Source organism: Nipponia nippon, unplaced genomic scaffold (assembly GCF_047370975.1).
Source record: "Nipponia nippon isolate SJK-2023a ecotype South Korea unplaced genomic scaffold, ASM4737097v1 scaffold_7, whole genome shotgun sequence".
Lineage (NCBI taxonomy): Eukaryota > Metazoa > Chordata > Aves > Pelecaniformes > Threskiornithidae > Nipponia > Nipponia nippon.
The window spans coordinates 19,106,675-19,126,673 of NW_028262391.1; the positions used below are offsets into that span (position 1 = coordinate 19,106,675).

At 40.6% G+C, this 19,999-nt stretch overlaps 1 protein-coding gene across 4 annotated transcripts in view; it reads left to right on the forward strand.

Annotated features, from left to right (window-relative positions):
- SPHKAP (SPHK1 interactor, AKAP domain containing) overlaps positions 1–17,529 on the forward strand; it is a 75,995-nt gene extending 58,466 nt beyond the window's left edge. For all 4 annotated transcript variants that reach the window (XM_087740182.1, XM_087740180.1, XM_087740181.1 and 1 more), the window contains 7 exons: positions 439–694; positions 979–4,705; positions 8,186–8,365; positions 10,264–10,350; positions 12,335–12,387; positions 12,473–12,657; positions 15,311–17,529. In XM_087740182.1, the coding sequence (XP_087596308.1) occupies positions 439–694; positions 979–4,705; positions 8,186–8,365; positions 10,264–10,350; positions 12,335–12,387; positions 12,473–12,657; positions 15,311–15,454 (4,632 nt within the window). In that variant the 3' untranslated portion in view covers positions 15,455–17,529. The remainder of the gene's footprint in view (positions 1–438; positions 695–978; positions 4,706–8,185; positions 8,366–10,263; positions 10,351–12,334; positions 12,388–12,472; positions 12,658–15,310) is intronic.
- Positions 17,530–19,999: the final 2,470 nt, after the last annotated feature.

Sequence of the window (19,999 nt, forward strand, 5' to 3'; positions counted from 1 at the left end):
AAGCGTTGCAACAGAAATTATCCTGAAAATGAATTCATGCCCACAAACAACTTCGTCAAAAGACAGGTAATACTCAGTGGTGTGAGGCCATTAATAACAGTATGTCAGATGGCCAACTCTGACATGGCTAAAAGCAAATCAGTCTCTGTCATTAAAACAAGTTGATTGAAAACAAACAACTTGGTAATTTCAACAAAATAAAGATGCCTCTGTGATACAGCTGGGTTCTCTACTAAAGTGCTTGTATAACAAAAGCTGTCAGTCCAAGCGGTCTTACTTTGGCAAATATGTAACTGCGCACTGTGTTACAAACATCTAAATGACAAATTGTACTGCATCTTTGCAACAGAACATTCCTGAGATATTTATAGAGAGGGAAGATTAAAAGAAGTTTTATTTTTTAATTAAATAACTATTTGAGATTCTTTTCCCCTCTAGTGTCCTTGGCTGGCAGATGTCTGCTTGGTTCAGTGTGCGAGGGGGGACAGGAAAAACAGCGCAAGCTGCATCATTTTTGAAATAAACAAGTTTCTGATTGGACTTGAGCTCGTTCAGGAGAGACAGCTGCAGATAGAAACTCATGTCTTAAAGCCTGAGGATGACACAAACTGCTCAGTGTCCTCAATAGAAGAAGATTTCCTCACAGCATCTGAGCACCTCGAGGATGACAACGAGGCTGATGAATATAAAACTGGTAAAAGCAACGGGACTGAGCATAATTCTGCTACTGTTCGTACTGCAAAACAGCCGTGGCAATGCTCACAGAAATTGCACTTGATGTTAATTCATGCATATATTTATTTGTAATTTAGAAAATGGACAGCCATTCATTTTTTTAAATTGTTGTTTGAAGACAAGGATACATGGTTGTGCAGTAGTTTTACAGAGCAGCAATGTGTTACATAGTTGTGCAGCTGTTTTCTTTTTGAAGTTACAGGGTACTCTGCAAAAACTAATTTCTTATTTTTCTTTTAATAGGTCATGAAAAATTAAGTGTTTCAGAAGCATCTTCAGATGTCAAAAAAAATAAAGGAAAGGGATTTGAAAATCTCCACTACAGAAAAGCCAGGTTGCCATTCATTCTTGAAGGGAACAGCATTAATAAAGATAACGCAGCTACTAGAGTCTCTGAAGCTGTGAATGTTGTGGCTGAAGGTGGCATCTTACAACCTGAAGATAAGTCAGACCAGGAAATACTGTGGCAGAAGGAATTAGCTGGAAGAGCTACTTCATCCGGTAGTACTACTAATTTGACTAATGAGGTTGAAAATTCCTGCTCAGTGCACATGTTAGAAGATGTGCCTTTAACCAAAATGACTAAAGAGGAGCTGGAGCCTCTGTATCACCCAACAGCGAAACACAACAGTAAGACAGATGGAGAAGATTCTGCAGGTATCAGGAAAACTGATCCTCCCTCACAAAATGAGCAGGCGACTACAGGTCAGTATGCCACAAATTTAGCAGAATCTGTTCTGCAAGATGCGTTCATTAGACTGTCACAGTCTCAACCCACTTTTAGTGAGGAGGCTGCAGTCAGCATCTCCATAGGAAGCTCCTGTAAGTCAGAAGACGTAGCTGCTTCCCGATCGTGGAATGAACTTCCAAAGATTGTCATAGTGCAAAGTCCAGACAGTTCTGAGAATGTATCTGACTGGCCAGGGTCTGCCTTCCCCAACCTGTGCCACTGGACTGAATCAGAAAGTTCTGCTGAAGTTTCAGATTACTTTGAGGAAGAACATTCAAACAGACATGGCCAGAGCGCACTGGAAGTGGCGCTGGCTTGTGCAGCCACTGTTATTGGAACCATTTCCAGCCCCCAAGCTGCAGAAAAATTTAGACGGGATCAAGAAGCCGTAGACTCTCAAAGCAGAGCAGTTGATAATGAAGAGCTACACACAGCATCTTCACAGCTACTCGATGACTGTGCTGGCACAGAATATTCATTTCCATCTGCGCTGTGTGGCATGACTCAAGTAGCAAGTGCTGTAGCCGTCTGTGGTCTGGGGGAAACGAAGGAAGAGAAGTACCCTGCAACTTCGAGTGGACTTCTGTCTGCTGCCCAGACATCTGCAGCCATTACTCTTCATTGTAGCATAGCTATAGGAAGCAGCATGGAGAAGCTAAATGATAGCATTGCAGAGGCACTTCTCAAAGAGGCATCGACAATTTTGACAAAACCCAACACATACAAAAATGTAGGGCATTTTATGGAATCCATAAATGGAAAAATTATTGAAACAGCAGCAAGGCCACAGATTCCACACACTGATGAAGTAATCAGGGATGAACTGGCACAAAACTTATCCAATATCATTCTACGACATTCTATTGAAGAGGTTAGGAAGAAGAGACAGCTACACCCCCATTCAGAAAATGGCTCAAGTACGCAAGACATTTTCATGGAGACTGCAAACGAGTTGCTTTTTAATGTAATATATTTCACTTGCAAGAAGATGAATGACATAAGACAGGTTGAAGAGTGTTCTCCTCTCTTTTCCGAGGGCACAAAAGTGGAGAAAGTAACAAGAGCAGAAGGATGGCCAACACAGGCAACAGCACTTGAAACTTCGCACAGCCCCCTTGATCACTCCACTGTTAAGCCATTTGGTGCTAGCAAAGATCTTGGAAATGTCACAAACACTAGGAAAAGTAATATGAAAGATGTAAATAGCAAGGAAAGTGCCACACTGAATTCAGAACCAACAAGTAGAACTACAGGGCATAACGCACTTGTTGCAAAAACATCTCCCAAGAAAAGATACCTGAAAAGAACCTCACGAGACTGTTACAAATCCCCAAATCAAAGTAACAATCATCAGAAGAAGAAAGACTACAGATCATTTTCAGACAGAGAAAATCCCTTTGCAAACAATGAATGCAGGCATGGCGTCCAAGAACAGCGGTCTTCCAGTGCCACCACAAATGCAGAAAACCAGGCCAAGCACAAGTGTGATGCTGTGCTAAATAACGATGTTCAGGTTAGCTTGTCTTTATTAGGAAATCATGTCTTGCTTCCTTCTCAGCCTGTACTACAGGTGAAACATTCAGGGGACAAATATTGTATAACAGATTTTGCAGAAGAATTGGCAGAAACAGTTGTCTCTATGGCAACAGAAATAGCTGCCATTTGTCTTGAAAATTCAAATGGAAAGCAACCCTGGTTCTGTGCATGGAAGAGAGGCAATGAATATCTGGTGACCCAGAGTTTATCATGCAGAACCATGAAAAGGAAAAAGGAAACCCATGCTAATGGTTCAGTTGTTCGGAAGCACAGGGCACCTAGACTTAGTGAGATCAAAAGAAAAACAGATGAGCACCCTGAGCTAAAGGAAAGATTGATGAATCGGGTAGTCGATGAATCTATAAACCTTGAGGACACACCAGATTCAGTCAATATCTTTGCAAATGAAGTGGCCGCCAAGATCATGAACCTCACCGAACTCTCTGTGGTTGATAGCATCTGGCAAGGTCCAAACCACCCCAGGAACAGGCTGCACTGTGAAAGATGGAGCCGAGCCAAGGCCTCAAGCTGTGAGAGCATACCGGAGGAGGACTCAGACTCCAAAGCCTCTTTCAATACCCTAGGCCTAACGAACACCTTTGGTCAGCCTGTGAGCCAGACAAGTTCTGTCTCAAAGCAGTCTAGTTGTGAAAGCATTACAGATGAATTTTCAAGATTTATGGTGAATCAGATGGAAAATGAAGGAAGAGGTTTTGATTTATTACTGGATTACTACGCAGGAAAAAATGCAAAAAACATCTTAACTTCTGCTTTGCAACAGGTAGCCAAGAAAAATGGTCATCTTAATGTAAGACCAAGTTGTCCATCCAAACAGTCCAGCACAGAAAGCATAACAGAAGAATTTTATAGGTATATGCTAAGAGAAATAGAAAAGGAAAATAAAGATAACTTATCTTCCCCTCGGAATTCCAAGGACTGGTGCGGCAGTTTGCTACCACCCTCTCTACGATCACCTTTTTGCTTTAGGCAGTCGTCAATGCCTGACAGCAGATCATCAGGCTCTAGGCTAACAGTCAATGTCCCAGTGAAGGCAAATTCATTAGATGGATTTGCCCACCATCACCAAGATTCCTTAAGTGTACAGCCAGTCAGTACCGTGGCTTCTTCAGGTCTTTGCAAGTCTGACTCATGCCTGTACCAAAGATGCAAGACTGACCAGATAACAGATATGTTGATTCACGAGACATGGGCAAGTTCTATTGAATCTCTAATGCGCAAGAACAAAATCATAGCAGGTGAGGCAGAGGCTGCAGAGGCAGACCAGTTTCACAGTGATTCCCCACCACATGTGGAACAATATGCAAACAGACTGGCTGCAAATATTGTGGAAAGTGGTAAAAATTTAATTGTTGTCCAGCAGGATTCCTTTGATTACACAAGCCGAGAACACGTGCTGGAAAGCAAACATCCCCAAAGCGCAACTCAGATTCAGTCAAAACCCAAAGGGGATGGAGTAAATTTGGATGAGAAAAAAGAGCATACGAAGAGCCCTGGATGCCTCCCTGCAGGTCAGCGCAGGGAAGTGCCTTTAATTCAGATAGAAACCGATCAACGAGATGAGCCAGATAAAGACGCAGAGTCCTTAACTTCAAGTGGCCCCTCTGGAAAGGAGCATCAAAACAAAGAAAAGCCTCCAGAAGCTTTTGATGGGAAACACATGGTTTCCGGTTCCCTACTAAATAGGTAAGTGACAAAACAGCAAATCAGCATGTTGCTTTAGCATTTGTTTTAATTTCCCAGTAAAAATTACTTTGATAAATGGAGAAGAAGAGAAGCACTTTTAAAGAAATAAACAGGTTCAGTTCTGACTACAGGTTTCTAATGGCATAAAATCACCCAATCATATCTCACAGTGCCAATTTCTAGAGCAAACTTACATTGCATATGACAATACTATGGCTCCGAGATTCAAATCTAATACTGCACAGACAAGTGAGTTTTCCCTCTACAGATATTTAAGTCTTTCTTTAAGAAAGATGGACGAAGTTTGAACTTTCATTTAGTGATGACTGATATCTCAATTAAAAAAAAAAAAAAAAAGTCAGTGTTAGTGTAAAACAGAAGATAGCAGAATTGGACCTGTAGTTCTCTGCTATGCTTGTTCATATAACGAATGCTTTGTGTACCTGGAAACAAGACCAGACTTCTGAGAGCTTGAAGTTCAGCTTTGTGTTTGCAGTCTGGAGCCACAAGTAATAAAAATTCTTTAGTGGAGGAAATAAAATAGTAATTAAAACACCCCTCACCTCCTTTGGTTCAAGACTTCTCTGGTAGAATTTCGATAAGAGATATCTTTTAGATAAAAAAATAAAATTTCATTTTATTTTAATTTAATTTCATTTCATAGAGTTTATACAACAGCTTACCACCCTCTCCTCACAGCTGTACTCCTTCTATTGAGAAATCTGCAACTTGCTTTAGTTAAGGCAAAGTGTAAACCCAGTATGAGAATGCAGTGCCAATGTAGAAGATTGCTGTGGATGCTATAAGGTTAAGAGCAAGGCTCTCCCTCAAGGCACTGCCTATTTTTAACTATACTTCTTCATCGTATCTGTTACTTTAATGGTATCTAAATTGCCAATCACTTGCAGTGTTGCAGCACCCCATTATCTCAGAGTGCTAGAAAGAGTGCAGGTGCTAGTGTTAGAAACCATTTTGTAGCTCATTTTATTCTAGACAGTGCTCTGTTTTGGCTTTTGACAAAGCTCTGCTTGAACTGAGAAAGCATGTACTTTCCTGTGTTATGGTAGCAATTAGGTGGATAATTATCATAGTGTCGCTATTCTTTCATACTGACTCTCCCCCACTAACCTTCCTCTTCCTTCGAACGCAACCCGCTTTTAATAAGATACATTTCAAAATCTACCTATTTGGAATCTTGACTGTTTGAAAATGAAGTTATTTTCGCACAGTTTGTGAGCCCTTTAATAACAGCTTTTCCTCTGCCTTTGATGCAGAGTTCCCGGAGCAGCTATGGGAGGTTTAAAGCAATAGGATTGGTTGGGCAGAATTAGTATCCAGAGGCTACACCTACAGGAGCATTTTGGTTCAGCGATGCAGTGCAGTTCTGAATCAAGTGCATTTCCATGCATTGACTCTCTTTGCAGCATGCAATGCATATTTCTTTTAAAGGAATCTCAACTAGAAGCTGCACAAGTGTGTACCAGATGTGCTTGTACCCCTACTGGGAAGGCAAAGCTTCCAGCGGTTCTTCACATGGATTTGAATCGCTTGCGGCATGGCTGCATGGACCAAGTCTAGGCTGATGTAAAAACCTAAATATATATATATAATGTAGTTATAAAAGCATCAGCACCAATTGCTTTGATCCACTCCTATCGCATGAAATCACTTGCTAGTGTAGATACAGGCACTCCAGGCAAAATATCAAGCAGACATACAGTCAATTAGGAGGGGAGGAAACAAAAAAAAAAAAAGCCACGCAGGCCTGGGAAAGAGGTCTTCAGCATGGAAAAAGAGTTGTTTCTTGTACGTAGGCGGTGCAACAGACCCAGTCCTGTCACAGATACACAGAAACCGTTCCAACTGACTTCAGAAGCAGGGAACTGTCAGTTCAAAGCATCGCTAGTCTGAGAGGTAATTGCATAATGAATCAAACAAACCCCAAAATGCCAAGTAACAACGCCCATGAAAATCTCTCATGTTTTGGACTGAATATTAGGTGCTACCTGCCCTGTATTAAAAATCTGAATAACACCGCTACCCTGCGACCTGGCTGCTCAGTGCCTTCATGTTACTGCAGATGATGAGTTTTGTACCTGAGGGGTCAGGGATGACAGGCGTAGTTGTTTGACAGATGTTGACTGCCTGGCAGAGCAGAGGCCCTCAGGCAAACAAGTCCCTTTCTCCCTGTGCAGGAGGCTGCCTCTCTCTCTAGCATCCAGCAGTAATGCAGCAACTTCTCAGTTGTCCCAAGAGTGAGAGCATGGCAAAAGGTGATATCCACAATGATATTGTCCCAGTATATTCTTAATCAAGTTAATTACTTGGGAGCAATAGAGTTTTTGGGGTGATCTCTTGCTCTAACTGAAGGCAGGGCGCCCCAGTCATAACTATAGATAAAAGTCTGAAGGCAAGAACTTCTCTAGAGGGATCCTGCAGAGGGCTGCCAGTGCACACCACATTGCTTTAATCACAAAGTTGCAAATGCAGACCATTCAGTAAATACAATAAAACTACAGTTTTGCTTTAATTGTTATTCTGGCACTGCAGTGATGTAATTAATTCTTTATTATCATCCAAAAAGAGGGGGGTTGGATTATTATATACTTTTCTGCCTGCATATCAAAGGTCCCACGGTAAGACTCACAAAGTCCAGTTTGGCTCTGAAAAGTTACTGTAAATATAGTATTTATTTTTTTGGTTTTGTGTGCGTTTGTGGGAGTCTGTATCTATATGTGTCATATAAATATGTGTGTGCGACATATGTCAAGTGTGCAGAATTATAAAGCATTTTTCCCTTAACCCTGTATTTTCTAAACTCAGTCTGGGCTCCATATTCAGCCTGGTTTCTGACTACCTACTGCACACCTACCTAGAAAAAGAATACTTTGTCCTTCCCCAACCTAAGCAGCAAAGATCCTAAGAAGCACAGAAGGCTAAGAGTCACTAGTGAGTCACAACCCACAATACTTTCCTACTTTTACTTCTAGACCTCTTTTGGATCTACAATGCTAACGGAGTAGAAAACCCTGGCAAGAAACTTACCCATTAGTACGACAGGGATTTAGTGCCAATATATACTTCCAAGAAATGCTGTCATTCTGCACAAACGTAAATCACATATTTCAACCACTGATTGGCTGAAGCGCATTAAGCAATAGGCCTACACAGTGAGCAGTTCTTTTTGTACACGTAAAATCTTTTTGCACAAGTTAAACCTTTTCTATGCGTATTTCAGCATAAGGCTTACTTTGGTTTGTGTTTGTTTATAGCAGTCATAAGAAGATCCTTTTTTAAGAGCACCTCAGACCATATGTTCAACTGGACTTCGTGTATAAATTATAAGCTTGTCCAGTCTCTTGCATCTGTATAATTTTGCAGCTTGGTTGACTTTAATGAGCAGCGTTGCCTGAAGATTGGTGGCACCAGTTTGTTTGCCTATATTACAGTATCAATGTGCCTTCCTTGTCACCCTACCAGCAACAGTCCTCAGAGCAGACCGGATGCTGAAATCGTAGGAGAGACAAAAACAGCTGAAGAATTTCCAAACCATCTCAGCAGCAGTGAAGAAAGCACTGGCAGCTGGTCCCAGCTAGCTAATGATGAGGACAATCCTGACGACACAAGTAGCTACTTACAGCTCAGCGAGCGATCCCTGAGGTACCCATATCGTCTGTTCTCAGTGTACAATATGGTCTAATCAACCAAGCCAATGATTTGACTACCATGCATCAGGAATGAGGGTCAACAGCTTGAGCTTTATTCAGAATACTGTAAAGAAAGCCTAATGACAGAGTTCCTCTCTTTATTTTTAAAAAAGGGGAAAAAAATTAGCCACATTCTGGTTTTCAGCCAGGTCTTTTTATTATTGGTGAGCAGCTAGATTCAGACACGGAAAAAATTTCCTGGCACCACTCAAGTGCCTCAGTCCTACAACGAAAGGGCCATTGGACAAGCTACTTGCTACGGTCTTTCCTTTGATTTATTTGCTACTATTTGCATAATGTTTATTTTGGCATCTCCTTAGCTGAGACTGATGATGCTGCTATTCCCACCGGGTATCTGTGCACTGAGAGCAGAGACAGAGCCCAGATCTGCTTAGACTGGCACAGGGGAGCAGATCAACAGAGAATAACTGAGTTCCCCCTGAGTCAGCATAAATTCCAGAGCTCCCATTGCAACGTGCTGCTTTTTGTTCCTACTCAAGTCAGGACATGTGTTTAAAGATGTTATCTAGTCCTTAGAGTTTGTATAAAGTGATGTTAGTTTGACTTCAGCCCTTTTATGAATTCAAATTGAGCAAGGCTTTTTCTTCACATGGTCTTAGATTAGATTTTAAAATATTGCCAGGTAATTACATCTTTCTCTTGGGTATTAAGACGACAAGGAGGAAAGACAGTACTGGTAATGAAGCAAGGAGGAGAAAGAGGCTCTGTCAGAGAGCACTGTTGGCTAGTTGAAAAAATACTGAACAAAACCTGTCTGTCAGTGTGGGTGAACATTCGTCCCATTATTAAAGTATCAACCTTTGACAAAGTCCTTGGGCTGAGAGCGCTAATGTATTGTGTCTTTTGGCTCTGCATTGAAACAGAAATTGCTACAGCAAGTCTGAATGCATGGTGTGCTGACACTGACTCAGAAAAATCTGATGGGGAAAGGAACTGTCTAGTCAATTCTTCTAATATAAGGAAAAATACTATTAGTTGCTTTTGCAGTAAAAATTAAGAGGTTCAAGTTGATTGGCCACACAGAACTTGTTTGTGCTAATTGACTTGCAGCCAGCAAATTCACACCCTGTTCATCAGACTACTACGATATCTGCATAGACATTCACTGTCAAATTTATAATGATGTTATAAAGTGAACTGGTACTATTTTTTCCAAATATTCTGATGAAATACTTCATTCTTGTGAAGAAGCCAAAGAGAATACTTCTACATATTACTGGTCCCAATGAGCACTGGCTTTAATTAAAATCTCAGTCTTTCAGCGTAGTCAGAAACATCAGGGGCCATCACTGTACCTGTGGGTTCCATCAGATCCCCGCTAGTATTTGGGGTATGATGTAATACACTGAAACTACTGCTGCTTACAGGCATGGAGTCACCCAGCAGGTAAGTAGTATGATGGGAACCAAATGCCTTGCTATAACTCAGATTCAGAGGTACCTGAATCTCTGCAGGTTTTTTCCAGGACATCTCCGGACCTGATAGTACTTCTTTTCAAGGACTCATGCAGACTGTTTTTTTGTTTGAGGCCACACATTCATTGCATAAGCCATTCACAAGAAGATAGTCCAGTTTTTTATTCTCTCCAGTTTACAGCATCACTTGATAAATGCTCCACCTAGAACTATTTTAATAAAAGCCTCATTATTTTGAGAAGATCAGTGTGCTTCTTTCTGGGAACCACTTGCTGAGCACAACTGATTTTGTGGAACTCTGCATAACAGGGGGCAGCCTCCTCACTTTGCTTTGTACATAAATAAATTTTAAAAAGATGTATGGAGACATGTTCAGTGCAGCTTGGCACTAATATTTAAACTTTTGCTTTGTCAGCAATGGCAACAGCAGCACAACTAGCAGTCTTGGCATTATGGACCTGGAAATCTATCAGGAAAACATGCCATCTTCTCCTATGATTAAGTAAGTAGTCACTGAAGTCAGACTTGATGTTTAGTCTAATTTTAACTGCAAATAGTTTACGCCACCTAAAATGTGCCAAGCCCTGCTTTGCACCTGCTGCTGAGCCTGCCATTAGTTTCAGAAAAAAGCACATGCAGTTGTCTGTGCAGAGTGACAGCACTGGACAGTGACAGATTACAGGAAAGCCCGCCCAGGTGGACCTCTCCAGGGAATATGGACCCACCGACCTCTCTGCCTAAAGAGAGTTTTCTGCGGTATCAGTTTCCCATTGTGCGAACTTTCTTCTCCAAATAATTTCAAATATTATCAAATCTTTACTTTAATAGCAAATAAGGATCAATTAAAGTCAAAGGAAAAAAATACGATAACATTCTTTCCAAAAGTAATAATAATTTGGCCCAAAGTACATCTTACCGGTTGTTTCTGGGCATGTTTCTACTGAGCATGCAATAAAATGATCAAGAGATGTGCAAGTACCTGCCTAAAGATTCTGGGACCCTGAAACCTGGTATAACCTGCCAACTGGTGAATGCCATGATGCAGTCAGGGCATGGCCACTGCAGAAGTGTACAGACTGTACATCATGCATTGAACACAGGACTTTGTGAAGTCACTGACATCAGAAAATCTTCACAGCTCGTTACCAGACTATACTACCACTGTCTTGCTTTCAAGAGGCTCTTTTTTTGTAACATGTCTGGGCATTCCTATTTCTGTAGAGTTACATGCATTTTCCCAGCTGCCGATTCGGAGACTAACCTTGTGAAAACATTCCCATCTTCACAGTAGGCAGTGATACCTCCTACACACATTCCTAAGGATGACCCCTCTCCCTTTTATTTCCGAGGACCAAAGGGATACATTTCTGACTCCCCTTGTTAGCCTTCAGGGCCTATTCTCAGGTGTTAGCCAATAGGTGTGAGAAGTTTGTACTTCCACAAATCAAAGTCAAGGCACAGAATACATCTGCTGTTCAAACAGAAAACTGGAAAAAAATCTGATGGGAAGGAAGTTATTAAACACCTATGATTCTAAGTCATGACAAACCATGTGTTGCATGCTGCCATGTTATCCTTTCCTCTCACATCTTGCAGTAACCACTGCACGAGTATATATAACCTTGACTCTTTGAAGCCTTGGGGGAGATTCTGAAATCCTGTGAACGAGGGTGGCAAGAGTAGCGTCCTCCCATGCTAGAAACAAAATCTTACACTTGCAGCATTCCCCAGTTGAGGACAGAATGGAACAGTCTGGAAATGGGTACTGTGCGTGCTGTCCCTCCAGGAGCGATGAAGCAAATGCAATAGCTGTGACATCAATAGTGAATTTGCAGTCTCCTGCCACACGTACACAAACATAGATATTATGTTCAGAAATGGAAGCTGAAGCAGTGACCACATGCCAGGAGTTTGCTTCCCGTAGTTTAATGAGAAAGAAATGGTACATAAGAAATTAAGAACTTCGGAAATTTTTGCAAGATGTAAACAGAATTTATCCAAAGAGCTAATGTATTTAAAACCATCAGTAGTTGAAGTCATAGATAGTTATGATTGTATTTAACTATGAAAGATTAAACTAGAAAGCAGGGCTGGAACAGATTCAGCCAGGGAGCATAGCACTGCAAAACGCAGACATTGGAAGTTCAGTATTTCCCCCCAGGTTATGAGACTTGCTGCATCTTACCATAATGTCATTTGCTTGTCATTACGTAAACTGTAAAGATACACAGATCCTGGTAAAATATAATACACAGCGCAACCAGTACACGTACTTCATCCTGTTACAGGAATAATGCTGCAATTCCCATAGCTTTTCTTGATTTACAGATTAAATAACATTCCTCATTTTATTATTTCATCCTATGTAACTTTTTTCTTGCAGTTTTCTAGGTCTTACATTGGGGGAGAAGTTTATCCATCACGAAGCAATGCTGTAAACTGTTCCTAAATATCACTAATAAACTTTGTTGTTGTTTGTTTCTAAGTGAATTAGTAGAAGAAAAGGTTTTCCTTAAAGAACAGACAGAAAATACAGAGGGTAAGTTGAACCATATCAATTAAAGCATACAATTTGAAGTTAACACAAGTAATTGCACAGTGACTGTTGGGATTATTTTTTCCAGAAAGTACTTCTGGGCTTTCAGTGGGAACAGCCAATTGTCAAAAGGACCTACTGGTGATAAACTTTGATCTGGAACCCGAGTGCCCGGATGCGGAGCTGCGAGCCACCCTGCAGTGGATAGCCGCTTCTGAACTTGGAATTCCAACCATCTATTTTAAGAAATCTCAGGAAAACAGAATTGAAAAGGTAGTATTGACAGAATTGGGCATGCTATTAATTCACTTTAATCACAGTACCAGTTATGATTTATTGAGGTTACTGAGCTTAAAAGCTGATGCAAGAACATCATTACAGCAAGATGGCAATGCTACTGTTTATTACAGGAAGGGAGGAGAGGATTAAATGTGTCAGAATTTAAGGTATGTGAAAGACGACATTTAGTAGTATGTCCATGGCACAAAAAATAGTATTACCATGCGACCTTCTCCAAAGCCTCTATAACACGCTTTGATGAATCTGCTCACTTTTTCGTATCAATGATGCATTAAGTACCAATGCCTGAGGCAGAATTAACAGGAAGAGTCCTTTATGTGGCTGCATTTGAAGGGTTGCAGGTGGCTAACATGGAGTTTAAACACGTAGCTTAAAAAATAAAGATGACCCGAGTGTAGACATCACACATACAAAGTCCTGCTACCCGCTGACAGTAAGAGCTGACTATGACGCGAGACATAAGCTGTACTTAAGATTTTCAGCTTTGACATTCCTTAGTCCTTGTGCAGGTTCTGTCTTGCCTGCAACACTGATTAGGGCAGCCTCAGGCAGGTCTGGACTTGTGCATGGCTGTTCATAAATTGCTACACGTGAGGATACAGCGGGGTACCACAGGGCCCTGGCAGTTTCTCCTACATTTATGCGGGATCCATCATGGCCAAGTGCACTGGCTTTAAGGTCACTTTGTGCTGGCAGAAAAAGATTGCTGCTTACCAAGGAATGGGCCCACTGCTCAAATGTACAGAAGAGAGTAACTGCAAAATAAAGATAACCTATATTAGCTCAGGTTCGGTGTCTCACATACCAAGACTACAAGGCTTCTGCACCAGAGCTGATCAGCAGCTCAGAGGACAGGCAGGATGGACCTGTCTGTGTAGGCATATCCTTATATGATTACTACCCTGAGAGACAGTTTTAGCCCAGGCAGGGACCAACCAGCGCTTCCAGTGGCGCCATATTTGCATTCACACATCTGTTACTTGGAAAATTAGAGTGACTGACTGAAATATTTTGCACCGTTGTATGGAAATTATGAAGCACCTCCTCTGACTTAGCCATAAAAGTGTGCTACGTGTGCCAGTACTCTTCTGCTCCTGCTCAGGTGTAGCGTAGCCTCTGCCAACCACCATTTTGAAAGCAGAAATCCGTTTCCAGAGGGAGGCAGACAGACACAGACTACCAGAACTGCAAAACCTTCTGAGGTATTAGTCCAAGCCAGAGCACCAAGAGCAGCGCTGCAGTCCAAAACGGCCACAAGAGGTGCAGACTGTTTCTGTTCCTGAATGATTAGTTAGTGCTCCATTGCAGACACCACCAAATCCCACCTACGTTATTTCAGGAATAACCAAAACAGCCCCTTTTCCAAGGTCAACAAGAACAGCTCAAACTTTAAGGCTTACGACATGTCACAGTATTCAAATAAATTAATGAAAAAAGTGTTACAAATCAGTATTTTGGTCTTTTAAAATAATGTCTATGGGAAGATCATTTTGAGTAGCAGAGATATTGTTTGATTTTCTTGAGCACATGCATTTAGGAATCATAAACATAATTTAAAATGCATTCAGCAGCAACAGTCCAAATTGCGTCTAATTAAAGAAACAGCTGTCAGCTTTACCCATGTGCTTTGGCAAACAGTTAATTCAATTGCAAAAATACACTAGAGAATAATGAAGCACATCCTGCCTACAACAGTGCTCTTGGAAATCGCGTGCCTATTAAATATCATTAAAATACATATTAAAAGTTTAGGCTTCAGTATGTAAATAGCAAACAGCTACACTAACTAGACACACACAATATTTTCTTGTGTGGTTTAAAACTGGAAACGTAGAAGGAGCAAGCTAATTAGATATTGATTGTGAAATTCAAAGAAATGAAAAGCTTTGATTTTCATTTATGTGCTTCAGAAAAAAATGGGACCAGATGTATGACACTGTGAAGCCCATTATTAAGTACAAAGTGGACAAAATTCAGGATTTTTTACAGCTGCTTAAGAACATATATTTAACCTCTGGTTTATCTGGAAGTTAAAAATAAAAAAAAAAAAAAATCGAATATAGATCCTCTCCGTGATTCAACCACAATTGTGGCAAATGTCTTCATGTGACCAAAGTTTACCCAGAATCCCCTCTCACCAGTACTATGTGAGTATTTAAAATACTGTGGGATGTATATGTGGAAATACAGAAAATTAAGTATAAATGAAAATATAGGTAATGGTACTGAAGAGGGTTGGTTGTTTTTTTTTCTTTAAAATGGATAGTCACGCTTCCATTATTTTGACAGCAAGTTGTTGATAACAGGGAAAGTTGTGATCCTTTATCAAGCTGACTTTCACTGGTCTTACTTTCATTGCAATAAATAAGAAATAATTGATGAGAGCAGCTAATTTAGAAATGTCATGAGATCCGACTGTCTTTAGGGAGCTGTGGAACTTCAGAAATGAAGTTTTATAAATAGAAAGAACCTTCCTGTTGCTGTGCGGTGAATTGTGTCTGCTCCCTCATAGACCAGTGCATTTAGAAAGGATGGTCTTACAGCAGTTTGTGTGTATTCATTTAACAAAACCTTAGCAAAACATTAACAAAATCATAAGCCTGTTCTGTTTTGTTTTCTTATTTAGTTTCTAGATGTTGTGCAATTAGTTCAACGGAAGTCCTGGAAAGTGGGGGATATCTTTCATGCCGTGGTGCAGTACTGCAAGCTCAGCGAGGAAGGCAGAGAGATGACACCAAGCCTGTTTGATTGGCTTCTTGAATTGGGTTAAGCAAGTTCACCTGTTCAGCGTTTTTGTTTTATTCCAGTTTAAATAAGCAGTGGTTTGTGTAACACTCTGATTTCCGAACATCACTGAATAAAACGAGCAAAGATATACAAACTCTACAGAAACAGCACACGTCTGTTCCACAACTGAACAAGGAGCAAAGTGAGCCCAAGGCGTATTGTATCTTTCTGTGCCATGAGGGAGTCTTGACTTATTGTGCTATAGGATGTACTGTACTGGGAGGGGATGGATTTTTAGCCTTCTGAATTAATGGACTACACAGTAAAGGCTTAATTAAGTATCTACTATGTTCCATTTTCATCAATTTGATTAAATCAATCAGCTAAAATGGGATAGTACACTAACATTCAGTTTTAAAACACCAATATTTGTACGGTTTAGCTATTAGAACCAGAGTGTGTTCCAGGATGCCTAGAGACACCCATGTCCCTAGATAATTTTTTTTTTTTTTTTTAATTAGCCATAGTCTGCTAAGGGGTAAAAACTTAAGAACTTTGCAGTTAGACCACACAATAAAAAGCTGCTGAAAACACATCTTAGTTTCTTTCCATGTGATTATTTCTCTTCCATAGCTGTTCCCCATTCCTATCTTCCTCTCAAGGAACTAAAACCTAGACTCCTAGTTATTGCCCTTAAAAAAGTCATTCCTTTCCCTTGGAGGCAGCGCAGTTCAGTACTGCACTCCTGGTACGTCCCCGAACGCAGCTCTGTGAGCCGGGGCAGCGGGCTCCGGAGCCCCGGCCCACCACAGACCTGCCGCGTGACCTTGGGCGAGCCATGTCACCTCTGTGCCTCAGTGTCCCTACCTGGAAAGAGGGAGTAACGATAGTACACTTGTTACCTACAGTGCTTCTGTTTGAGGCACTATGTAACATGCTACATATCAGTTAAAAGCAGTGAAAAAAATGCTATTTTAATTTTAGTTTAATCAAATAAATTGTTAATAAGGTGAAGAAATGCATATCTGAAAAGAGTACCATCTCATCGTTAAAATCTTAATGTTAATTTTTCTAACTTACAGGAAAGCAAAATGATTATTAAAATTTCAGCAGACATACTTGTTCATTTTGGATATAAGTGTTTGGACTATATGTGATAGTTCACATTACTATAACATTTATATAAATGTTTGATAAGAAATACTATGGTATCGTCTTGTTGAGATGATCTGTCAGTATCATGCACTTAATGATACGTTCTCTTGACTCTGCCAAAGAGATTGGCTTTGAATTTAAAGGTAAATATAACTTATCACATCACAGCTCTTCTGCGATTTGTTTCTTTGAAAATATTTATCTTTCGTCTCTCCCTACCCAAATAGCATAATAGAAAACCTGCCTGCTTTTCCCAATAAAATATTTAAGAGATGTTTTATTTTCCATATAACAGTATATGCTTCTGTAATATTTCTTGGGGAAAAAAAATAAACGAACTATCCTTTTGCACTAAATATTTTTGAAAATTTTGAAGTAGTTTTAAATAATTTATGAAAAAGAGCCATATTCTCAATTTTATCTTTAAAACCATTCCTAAACTTGCATGATTGCATCACTCATTTGTTATGAAATACAAATTGTTAGTGAACCAAAATCTAACGTGGAACATTAAACAACATGAGCGATTCTACATCTGCTCTGCAGCATACACAAAACAGCGAAGGTGGCTTTACTGTCAAGAGAAAGGTCGGTTTATCGCATGCGCTGAGCGTAACCGCGCAGTCACTGAGCCTGCTGCTGAGGATTGCTGAGCATCCCCAACTCCCACCAACATGAGTGGCAACTCTGAGTGCTCAGCATTTCTGAGGCTGGAAGTTAATAAAAAGCACCAAGTATTATAGACTTAAAGTGCTTTGTTTGAGTTAATAAATGGGAAAGTGTATTTATTTTTAAGCCAAATACAGTTAGTTGTCAGTATACCATTTTTTGCTGTGATAGAATAAATGTTTACTTATCCTACAAAGCACAACTATCATGACAGAGTTGTAACAGTGTGATGCAGTTTCTCTTAATGTTCTTAATGTTGCAATTTATTCAGAAATAAATTTGTGTTATAATGTGCGTCCTCTTTGCCTTCCTAAAAAGTTCATGAATGTGCTATGGTTTTTTTGACCTATTAAACAATATTTGCCTGCCATCCCTGTAGCTTCCCAAAGCTCTGCTTCTGAATGAAAGATCTGACCCATGGCCCTAACCAAAACAAGTCAGAGGAAGCTCCAGGTCTTACCTCAGTGCCAAAGCTATGGCTTTACTCAGGTTCCACAATTCATTCAAGCGACGCAAGGCTAATCATGACATTCTTAGTATCACAGTAAAATAAAGAGAAATTACATGTTCATTGCTGAGAATTAACCCCAGAACAACTCCCAACATGCCAAATCTCTATGAGGGCTCCCTCCAGCTGCTTGCAGTACCTGCAAAAGTGGGCGGGGGGGTGGGGAGAGAGAATTTCAGGAGTTTCTTCTGCTTGTATAAGTTTGCACAGATATTTACTGCCCTACTGCCTAGGTGTAAAGGTATTTCTACTGCCAAACAGAAAAGGAAACCGACACTTAGCTGAGTGAATCAGAACAGGACTTGTCCACCATTAAAAAAGGCTGAAAAAAATTAAAGTCAACTTTAATTACACATAAATGAGAACTTCATACTACACACAATTTTAGGTAAAAATCTCAGAGTAAATTATCTGCAGTTCAGCCTTTCTGTATACATGAGCATGATGCAGGTTGTTAATATCATGAGGGTGTGGAGAGGGTAGGACCCAACAAATGAAACTCATACGAGCCAGATTCCACGCAAACAAAAAGAGGTGACGCTTTATCAAATGAGAGGATGCAAAACTTGTACGCAGGTTCAAGCGGGAGCTGGATAAGGACTTGAAAGAGCTGCACCACAGCTTCCTAAATAAGACAAACCCTATGAGCCTGGGGAGGTGCCCTGGCCACCAGAGGCCACCCATGGGAGCAGCAGCCAGTTGCCGCAGCAGCTGCTGCGGTGCTGGGCCCAGCCAGGGCTGCCCCACTCACCACCGTACTCTGCCAGAAGGCTTCGGGGAAAGCTGCCTTCCACCCTGGTGTTGACTCCACCACCCACCTAATGCAGAGCAGGGTTTAGCCTGTAGATACATTAACTCAGACACAAGAGAATTACCTATTGAAAATAAGTACTTAAAACCTTCAGTTTTAGTTTGGTTTTGTTGAGGGTGCTTTTAACATTGGGATCATTAGAAATTGAAAAACTATAATCTTCCTCCATTTTGTCATAACACTGAAGATTTTCATAGTGTCTTCAAGTAAATTAACCATTTTATTGTGGTCTATGATAAAAATGGTCACCTGTCTACAGTTATCCTATTAAGTTCAGCAGATAACTTTTCTGGAGAGGCCGATTTTACTGTTTCTCCTGCCCAGTTCCATGCAGAGCTGCACGACAGCCAAGCATAGGAATGTCCCCATGTGTCCTGCACTCTGACTTTCAAAATGTCAGGGAAAAAAACCCACCACTCCATTGAAATAAAGAGCTCACAGGAGCTACTTAATAAATAAAACAAATTCCAGCTGAGAAGAAAGCACATCCATAGTAGCCAATTTAAAAATTTTAATTCAAGCCAGAGCCATTCCTAAGCCTTTGCTAAGTATGAGCAAACTCATAACGCCACTACAATTTTTCAAACTCACTCTACAGCAGGTCATCACAAGGAACAGGCCCTCAGAAAGCAACTTGCAGGATTTAGCAGGACAGACAGTTAAATTAGACAGCTGGCCTATCAAACTAATTAAAACAATTTGCAGGGAAGACAGGTCTGGCTGATGGGTACTGTGCCCTCCTCCCAGCTTCAGCTGAAAATCAGTAAAGTCCAGCAAACTGGAAAATATCACCAAGGACATATTTCATATCCTTTCGCTAACTACCCAGTAAATGCAAGTGATCACACGGAAGGAGCCCAAAAAGAAATTCTCAGAAAATACCACTTTTAAAACACGAGTGGGTGTGAGTATTATTATCCTCACCTACTCAGAGAAGAATTTGAATCTCAAGAGATAGAAAAAGCATACGTCAAGAGTCCAAGTACACATCGTATGCTTACATGGAAATCCTCGTCCTTGTCTTGTAAAACGTATGCTCAGTCCTGGGGAAGTTACGTGATACAAGCTAAGGGCTTCTTTCCTAGAAAAACAAACTTGTATATTCACAGAGGCACATACTGGAAGGATTCCAAGGTTTAAAGGACAGAAGGACAGAAACAATATAGCAAATCTGATTTCCACTGTGGCAGTCCTTACTAAAGCACGCTTCGGGAGTCTCCTGAGGTAATCATTTTCGATAAGGTCACAGTGAATCGAGTTTGCCAGCATTTCAGGATAAGCTTGAAAGCCACATCCCACGCCAACCACCCCGTGATTACAGTGGCAGCTTGGAGAGTGTAAGGTATGTAGAAGCCAAATGTTTTTACAAGATTTAAGAGGCACCAGACAATAGAGTTAGAGCACGCACAGTTGCTATTTTGGTTACAGGGACTGAAGTGGAATTA